At 43.9% G+C, this 9,419-nt stretch overlaps 2 protein-coding genes across 4 annotated transcripts; both read right to left on the bottom strand.

The window, feature by feature from the left end:
• Window positions 1-282: 282 nt before the first annotated feature.
• LOC147461517 (uncharacterized) lies at window positions 283-6,386 on the bottom strand. Of its 3 annotated transcripts, none has more exons than XR_015187606.1 (9): window positions 6,080-6,386; window positions 4,847-5,352; window positions 4,397-4,753; window positions 4,254-4,306; window positions 2,856-2,958; window positions 2,550-2,621; window positions 2,082-2,192; window positions 992-1,935; window positions 283-884 (listed from the first exon to the last, which is right to left on the bottom strand). XR_015187606.1 is itself a non-coding variant. In XM_086509050.1 (8 exons), the coding sequence occupies exons 2-8, from the start codon at window positions 5,201-5,203 to the stop codon at window positions 1,186-1,188; spliced, it is 1,803 nt and encodes a 600-aa protein (XP_086365176.1). In that variant the 5' UTR covers window positions 5,204-5,352; window positions 6,080-6,386; the 3' UTR covers window positions 896-1,185. The 3 variants fall into 3 exon arrangements, 1 of the variants encoding a protein (XP_086365176.1); XR_015187607.1 differs by having other exon boundaries at window positions 4,847-5,343; XM_086509050.1 differs by lacking the exon at window positions 283-884 and having other exon boundaries at window positions 896-1,935.
• Window positions 6,024-9,052, bottom strand: LOC147461516 (uncharacterized). The gene is made up of 3 exons (XM_086505779.1): window positions 8,966-9,052; window positions 7,984-8,169; window positions 6,024-6,125 (listed from the first exon to the last, which is right to left on the bottom strand). Exons 1-3 carry the CDS (start codon window positions 9,050-9,052, stop codon window positions 6,024-6,026), a joined length of 375 nt encoding a protein of 124 aa, XP_086361905.1.
• Between the last annotated feature and the right edge of the window lie 367 nt (window positions 9,053-9,419).

Raw genomic sequence — 9,419 nt, 5'->3', positions numbered from 1 at the left:
GTATACTCCGACATTGTATCAGTTGTACCTTTTTGGTCTCACAATCTCTTGAAGACGTTAATATAACATTTCATTTCACACACACAATTCTGCTCTTTCTACACCAAAGCCTACCCCAACTTGGAACAATGTAGCCTACTTTGGTGCGTCTCTCTCTCTCTCTCTCTCTCTCTCTCTCTCTCTCTCACACAGGTGATTTATGATGGCTCAAGCCGTTCTTCCTAGTATGCCGCTGTCATCTAGAAGCAAAGTTACACCATAAATAAAGAGGCAATCATACTATAGTCCCAAATGTTTTTATGGCCTTTGATTAAGACAAGGGCAAACCATGAGAACCCTTGTGACTCCGGATACAGAGAAATGGTGCATCTATCCTCTTATGCCTTCCTCCACACAGACGATTTTGCTGAGAGAACATAGGCACTTTCTTTGTGCTCTCGTCATGCAGGGGTGGCCCCTGACAACATTGGCCACCTTTCACTAACAAATTCAGTCCAATCACACTCCCAGCAGGCCGATGTGCAGATACACTGATGACATTGAGACTTCAGATATGTTCTTTACAAAATGATGACCCAAAAAGAAGGGAATGGGGAAAGGGAAAGAGAGTCCCGCATAAATTGAGTCAAATGCATGGGACCAGTGTTTCGCTCCAGCTGACACACAACGCCAGGAACGAATACCTCAATTGTTCCCAGCATATATTAACATCTAGCCAAGGTTGGCATGTTAACTGGAAGAGAGAGAGTTAGGAGAAAAAAAAAGCATATCAATTCTCTACTTCTGTGAGATACTAAATAGTGTCAGATTGCAACGAAACTTTGCACGGGCGAGGAATGCACATAACAAAACAATGAAATGGACACAGCATGAGAGTTGTTTCCCTGCAAGCCAGTGAAAAAAATCAAAAAATTTGATACCCCATTCCAACATACACCATTGTCAAGGTGATTTATTATAAAGAATTACTAGAAGGAAAAAGAATGAAGACCTGTAAGAGCTCTGCCTTATGACTCGAGATGCGACTACTCTCTGGAAAAACAACCGCACAAGGAACACAGCACTCTCTTTAATAACTAACTATGTAGCCTCACTTGGACTCTTCAGCAACACCACCAAACTACCAATATCTCTGTCAGCTTTCTCATAATTCTTGGTGATGTGGGTTTGTGACATTGAGCTATCTCAGTAAGCAACGGTCACATTTGCTGATACCGGTGGTAGCTCTTGGCCAACTGCAGTCGCATGTTTGATGGCTGCCTTGCCTGTTTGCACATTTTTTGACGGTCCACCACTAGGAGCAGAAGTGCTGGCTTGCTTCTTTTTCACCGCGTTTGCTCCCTGCTCTTTTACCTCCTGATGAGCTGCCTTGCTCAATGAGCTGTTTGCATGCGCATTGACTTTGTTGGTGGGCTTTGTCTTCATTACACTGCCACTGGATGTGACATCAGTTGAAGGATTGACATCCCTTTTTTTCTTCTGTGGATCTTTGGTGCTGTCAGTAGCTGGCAGTGTCCCAATATGCTCTCCTACATCAAGTTTCTCGACCATACTTGCAGAGTCAGTTTGTTTCCCCAGCACAATTCCATCCATATTTGCATGGGTAAGACCCTCATCTATTTTCTCATCAACTGTGTGCTCAATAGTCAACTGGTCTTTCAGAGAACCCGCTTCATCCTCCAGCACTTTGGAGGTTTTGATCGATGGAGGCATAGTCCCCTTTGCTTTTGAAACAGAGGTTATAAGAGGAGCTTTTTTCTTTTTAGTCTCCAGAGGCTTTGGCACCAACAAAGACTCAGCATTAGAGTCATTATCCAGCAGATTTTGCTCACTGTCAAGGGCACATGGTATGCCTTCTGACTTGACATCACAAGATGCCCCTGTGTTGTTGCATTTCCTACCCAACCTTGGTGATTTTGGACGTGTGGGAGGTATCTGTACAATATAAAAAAAATTAGCCAGTGACCATACCAGAATAGAACTAAAATTCTTGAGAGGAAGAACCCTGATCCTTGCGACTTATATAAGACGTAATAGCTTTGCCAAAAACACGCTCCTACTGATTTAATTCTTCCTCTCACCTTCTTGATCTCCAGCTTTGGCGGTGGTGTTTCTTGATAAAATGATGGCATTGGAGTAGCTTTGAAAGAAAGGCTCTTGCGAAGCTCCTTTATTTCAGCATCAATTTCCTCCTACATGAGTTGTGCATCAAGTGGCCTAAATTATAACAGACTTCCGCATACCGCATCAAAGCACATCAGTGCACACACACCTCCAAAATGCAGGTTGGTACACAAGTAGACTTTTTCAAAATAAATGTTTTGTTCAGACAGAATAATTATAAAACTCAGACATACTATAGTTAAACCAGAAATAGTAGATCTAAGCATGGCTACATCACAAATTTAATCACTAAATAATTTCAGAGCAAATACAATTTCTTTTAGTACCGCATGCACTCAGGACAAAGAACTCGTGAAATTAAATCCTTCACAGAAAGAAACTTATCCAAATGCGAAGTGGTTTAGCATACTGTTACTGAGTCATACCTTTGTCTTTGCCTGAGCTTGTTTACTTGCCACCTCTTTTGCCGTAAGCCTCTCCTCCAGTTTTGAGTTGAACTGAAAAGTCAAGATTCGAGTATGTCAACAGCGATTCCTCTAACAAACACTACCCTTCCTGGCTACAAATCTGGCAATGTCGGATATGTAGACACACAGCTCATCAAACATCCTCCAATCAGCACTTAAAAAATGATTAGAATACGTGACGGATTTGACGGCCACTCTCTCAGATCTTGAGGTGAACCTAATGTGTGTTTTGGATAGAGCTAGATTGGAGTTCAACTTCTGTACCTCTTTCCTCCTCTCTGCCCGTACATCACTATTGAAGCTAAAGTTTGCCCCTGCCTTAAGCTGCAGCGCTTGCGCCTTCTCAATACTAAGGCCTTCAATATGCCTGCAATTACATGTTGAGTGAAGATTTCTGATTAGCCCCAAGCAAAACACAAACTCCACTTGAAATGGAGACCCGTTTATTCACTTCAATAGTACAGAAACCTTAAACAAAAAGTATATTTGGCTATTAAATGCCCAGTAATATGGACCTTAGGAGTGGCCCCCTTGCCCTTCTTTTGAAGGCACTGGATTAAAATCTTTCTTTCTCCATACACTAGAGCAATTTAGCAAGTAACAATGACAGCTAGTCAGCATTGTAGCATTGTTAGGCATGTGCAACTTTGTCTAGGATTAAAAAGTGCGTTGGGTATCCAGCTGTGAGCTGCTTTTCACATACAAGATTGTTTGCTACCAGCTGTAAAGAACAAGCATATGGGGCACCGAAGTGTACATTGACCCCAATATAAACTTCATAAGCTAACTGGATTGGCAACACATTGGCCCGTGCAGGGTGATTTGACCTACACAGTTCAACACCTAAAGACTCGAAAATTCTACTTTCTTAAGCATCCTTGAAGACTCCTTTTACCCAAATAGCACATTTAAGCTGCACTAAAGTGGCCTTTGGCTAATTACAATCTGGCAATATGCTTGATGGACTTTGATTCGGGAAGCTCAATCTGACTGGAGCAATTTTGCAGCCCAATTATAAGATCCCACTTAATCAGACTGGACTTGAACCTTAGAAAAAGGCACAACCACCATTAGAGACAATTATCCTCTAGGAAAGAGTAGCGGGAAAAGAATCTTAACAGCTTCTCACCAAATATGCCAAAGCAGTTGCCTCCTCTGTAGTCTAAACGACAAGCATGGCCAAACCTCATGTACAGAGTACCCTCTCCTCTTTGAAGTACGTGGATTCCAGCTGCCTACCTGTTGTACCAAGGCTAACCGAGCCCTGATCTAATCATCTAACAATGAAGAACAAAATGACCCGATTCTCGATGGACAACAGCTGACCCACAAGAAACATGCTCTCCCGAGCACTTCCCTACCATGACCATAAGAAAATCATCACCGTAACCAGAACCATGAGTAGAACCATAACCGTATCCAAAACCATGGCCATAACCGAAACAGTAGCCATGCAGTTAAATAGACAGATTTTAGCTTTGAAAGTTTGAGATCAACTTGATTGAAAAATGACATGTGAAGATTGGCAGCGTTTTTTACTACACATTACTACCGTGGCATGCACTTGTGGCACAACATAAAAATGCCACTTCAGGCAAAACAATCGTCTGTTTGATCATTGTAACTGCAAACAAAATCACTGAGAGCAATGGCATGGCTTACCTTGGACTCTCAATTTTGTCAGACAAGTGCTTCTTCTCGTCTTTCCTAGAGGCCTGCAAACAGAATTAGCTTGTTTGCTAAAGGACATACAAGGAAGCAATGGATGACCATCCTGTTACAAGATATGTACTTAAGTTACAAACCTGGAAGCTCTTTGATCTTCCAAGAGGCTGGACTTCTGAGCTGTGACCTCCCAAGGAAGCCCTTTTATCTGTTGCAAGAGCAAATGGCTGTGGAACGGTGAAATTTGAGTGTGAGCTTCTTACACCACTGCGCGGCTGCCTCACTGATGAGATTGTGTTTGTTGCTTTGGCATCCAAAGAGCTTTCCAACCCTTTCTCCTTTGAAATGGTTTTATTCACGGATCCTGCAGCCTTCACATTCGCATGTAGAGTCCTAACTCGAGAAACACTAGATGCTGACTCTGAAGCTCCAGGACTAGAAACCGCCCCAGCATTCACTGACCGCTCCGTTTTCTTCTTCAAAGATACTGGTAAAGCCTGTGTGAGAAAAAAATCATGCAAGCTATGCACTAAAGCCACACAGATTATTGAAAGGACTATACAAATTGAACGTGCCCAGCAAATAAGTACCTTTGTGTCCGTCTTTCCATGGTTAGCACTGTGTGGATGCTTTTTTAGACAAGGTACCTTTCCTTCTTTCTCTTGACTTGATGCAAGGCCTTCATGCTCTTGGTCCTCATTTACAGGCTCTGAAGAATTCTTAGGGTTCTCTTGAGAAGATTGCGAAGATGAATCAAGGGGAACCTCTGATACAGGATACTCATGATTGGACAACTCTTTTACCTGTGCTGTCAAAACTTCTGAATCCTTCTTGTCAGGCTCTTCATCAAGAGATACCAGATTGGTCACACTGTCAAGTAAAACAGCGGGTCCATTTCCTTGAACACCATCCCCAACATCTTGAGCAGAAGAGCTTCCATTTTCCATGCCCTCAAAGATATGTCAATCAGTGTGTATCTTGGACGTAGTCCTAGCTATTGATTCTCAGCAACAGAGTAAATGAATCTTGAGATTCTTCACGAGCAGCTTAAACTCGACCGGATACTCTAAACCTCATCACTATATCCCTGCATAACCTGCAAAGTGGTAAGTTAAAGGCACTTCTAAACAGCCCACAATTTTCTGTACAACGAATTGAACTGTGGCATGTGAAGATCCATTTCTGCATACTGAAAATTTGTGCTTTGAATAATGATCAAGCTCACTGAGCTTTAATCCCTGATCAGTGAGCATGCCAGGTTTTCATTGATCTTTGTTTCAGCTCGGCTAACTGCACTCGTGTGGTTACCCAGAAACTCTGAATGAACAAGGCAAGGATGCTAAAGAGGTGCGGAATGGAATCTTTGAAAGATGCCTTTTTGATACAAAATCAAATTTCACGCAGATAGAAATTGAGATTAAGTGGTTGCTTCTAATTAAACAGAAGGTATGCAGTAATGAAATAGAAGAAGGCCCATCACAGATCGATACTTATGCAGTAAAGGATCGATAGTATCAGATTGCTAGGGTTGGAGACACTATGCATGCATGCGCTTTTACTTAAAATCACTTGCAGAATTTGTAATGCTGCACCCTAAATGGGTTTTGGGGAGCTTGAAGCTGTACGTACAAGGAACTATACATGCATACACGGCCACAAGCATACACACAGTCTTCAGAACATCTAAGACGCAGAGATCTGAATATTGCTTTACTAAAGATTTGAGAATTTCAAAACAGAAATTACCGTAAATTACAATATGCACAGTCATTCACCATTGCTTGATTGAAACGAACCTCTTGAAGAGCTGCGTGGATGCTTACCGGGAGATAGGGAGCCCGGATCTGGAAATGGAGAAGAAAGAAGCTCCTTAAACCTCACAGTGCCCGCAAACACGCACAATTGCACGCTCGAGAGTGCTCGACGGTCATGGGTTCTTAACAATTTGTTAAAATACGCACACACACACACACACACACACACACACTGTAGAGGGTTTGAAGAAGAGGAGGAGGGGGGAGCCACTATGTGGGTGGACCTTGGGTGAAAGAAACTAGTTTGAGAGAGAGAGAGAGAGAGAGAGAGGCGCGGCGCACACAGGCGGAGAGAGAGACCTCACACCCTACTCTCAGCAGATACTTCCAGCATTTCCCATCAAAAATTATGACCCACTTTCAAAAATTTGCCCCCTTTTTCAAAATGATGATCCAGAAAGGCAGTTCCCACGTTGCTCGCCACTTCACCCCACGCCCTTGGACCTATGAGATGAACCTTTCATTGAAACCTCCATATACATAGCCAGACAATCAAAGTCTTAAGAAAAATGTCCTCCAACTTCCAAAGGCTTTAACAAACACGTCCAGCACACCAACCCTTAAGTGTTGAATCTCTATATACTAAACGATGGTGAGCCGCCTTTTGGCACCAAACCAAAACATAACAAAAATGTATTTAATTTCAAGAGTCCATCTAAAAGTATCGTTTTTGGCCAGTGAGGCCTTAGGTTGGGTTCACACGCCCGGTGGAAGGTTGCGTGGTTCCACGCGTCATGTGGACATTGGGCGAAAAAAAAATTACGCTTCTCCAGACCCACAAAAAATCGGGCGACCCCCACCCCCCCCGAAAACTAGACTCTTTCGCCCACTTTTCAATGTGGATCTCAAAGATGAGAGTTCGAACCTTTATCGACGGCGAGAGAGGCCAACGTCAAACCATCACGTTGCAGCTTTTTGGATGTTGGTGAGTTGCCCTCCACCTCTTGTGAACAAAGCCCTGGCAGTGTCTGAAAATTGAAGCTTTTGTCGGCGTATCCGTCTGAACCCGCCCTTAGTGATGCCCCCCTCATGACTAAGTGACACGGTGCATTTAAGAGGGGGGTTGAGGGGATCAATGTATGGGAACTCCACCGCGGTCGTCGAGGTGATATGTGCCGTAGATGGCTTGTTAAAAATAAACCCGGACTTGTTAAAACTAAACCTAGCCAAGAACTAAACCCGGACATGGGGTCTGTTCAGGTTTAGTTCTAGGCCAGCCCAGGTTTATCGTTTATAACACCATGTAAAATGGCAATTATTTCACATGTACGCGGATGGGCGACGTGGTTAGCCCAAGCCTCAAAAGGTGTTGGGGCATGAGATCGTGGGTTCCAATCCGGGCTCCTCACCGGAGCCACCATTTTTTGGGGGGGGCATGTCCACCTCGGGATGTGTGCCCTCCCTCCTCCATCGTTCATCCCCTTACCCACCCCCACGTGCCCCCCATGTCACTTACTGCCATGGGATGCCTCTCCTTTTTGCTAATGAAAAAGGAGAGGTTAATTTTTTAAAATGCATACTTTTTTTATTGGCAAATAAGTTAGTGAGCGCTCATTGTGGCAAGAAAGCTCTCAAAAAAATGATGAAGCACCGTGACCATGATCTCCATAAGCTCGAGAGTCGAGAGATATGGAGAAGCCACAGTGATCTTGAATTCAAGCTTTTGATCTTTCTCTCTCTCCCCACATTTCACTCTCTTTCTCTCTCTTCCTCTTTCCCGCTCCCTCCCCTAACATCCTCTCTCTCTCTCTCTCTCTCTCTCTCTCTCTCTCTCTCTCTCTCTCTCTCTCTCTCTCTCTCTCTCTCTCTCTCTCTCTCTCTCTCTATCTATCTATCTATCTATCTATATATATGTGTGTGTGTGTGTGTGTGTGTGTGTGTGTGTGTGTGTGTGTGTGTCCATTGCCAATGACCTCGCCCCCCGGCAGTCCACGACCTAATCTACCGTCTGCACCAAAGTCTGCCCGGTGTCCATCTATTCTACCAACCTTGCCAAAGCTTACTTGTTGCTCTTTGGTTTTGTCTAGCCATGCATCGCCCTTGGTGTTGTCATCCTCGAGCTCCACATTGTCCCCCCACACCTCTGCACCCGCCTTGCCCTACTGGTCCACAGCTCCTACTCAGCTTGTCAACACCTGCTGCCACATCCCTATGATGCCCCCAACACCACATTCCAGGAGCCTCCACAACTTTTGATGGGTCCAACCCTACATCATAGCCCGCTGCCCATCTCCTTCGTCTCCCTCATGCTTTTGATGTTGAACACCCCTATGTGCATTCAACTCTTCCAGTCCGTGAACTCCTTTATCACCTTCCTCGTGTCTCGTTCATGTTTCTGCATGTGTGTGCTACTCCTTTGTCATGTTCGCCACACTCGGTTCTCTTATGTTGCCTCATAGAGCTGTTGCAGGCCACAGTGCCTCCCGGAATAGGCTCTTGTAATTCCCCTCTATCTCGGGTCCAGACTCCATGATGCTCTTGACGATAAGTCTAGAACGTCATACCCTTACCATGAGCTTCGCCCGCTATCATTAGCTCCCTGCATTGCACCTTTTCCTCTACCCAAATCGTGCCCTTGAAGCACATTTCCTCTGAGTTGTCCCTCTTTGTCTATTGCTCTGCTCCCATATAGCTGGTTCACACAGTCAAGTTCATGCTAGCATGTACATCACTTTTGCCAAATCTCACAAGAGATACAAGGCGTGCATGGAGACTGGAACCTCAACGGCTCCATGATTTGTTGCTACCAAATGCAAACCATGGAGTGATGGTGAGGCGAGAGTATCTCCGCGGATGAATTGGGTATTGTGCTAGCTGAATGCCATCAAAAGTTCTAATACATGAGTAGTGACATGAAGAAATGCCTCAATCAAGATCAATTTCACAAACTTCTACCAGAGTATGACCTATCATATCTCTATTATTGTAGCTTTCAAAGGTTGCGTGGCAGATCTCTATGACCATAGCTTTCAAAGGTTGCATGGCTACAGCTGCATTAGAGCCAAAGAGGAGCAAAAAAGGGTTGTGTAAGAAAGTGACTCCACGTAGATCTCTATGACCATAGCTTTCAAAGGTTGCATGGCTATAGCTGCATTAGGGCCAAAAGAGGAGCAAAAAAAGGGTCGTGTAAGAAAGTGACTAAGTTTAATTTAGCAAAGGTCTTGTGGTCAAAACGGCTCCAAATATAGCTGTTGAGATTAGAATGAGGAGTTTCAGCTGCATTTAACGCGTAGCCTTAAGTATATCTTTACAAATGAAGTAAGATTCATTTTTCTTGTAATTTGTGTGAAAAAAAATTTGTTCATTAAGAGCTCCATTGTTTTTGTGGCAACTCACCTTTTGAATATCA

Source organism: Adiantum capillus-veneris, chromosome 3 (genome assembly GCF_014529385.1).
Source record: "Adiantum capillus-veneris isolate H3 chromosome 3, ASM1452938v2, whole genome shotgun sequence".
NCBI lineage: Eukaryota > Viridiplantae > Streptophyta > Polypodiopsida > Polypodiales > Pteridaceae > Adiantum > Adiantum capillus-veneris.
This window is presented reverse-complemented; position numbering and strand designations above follow the sequence as displayed.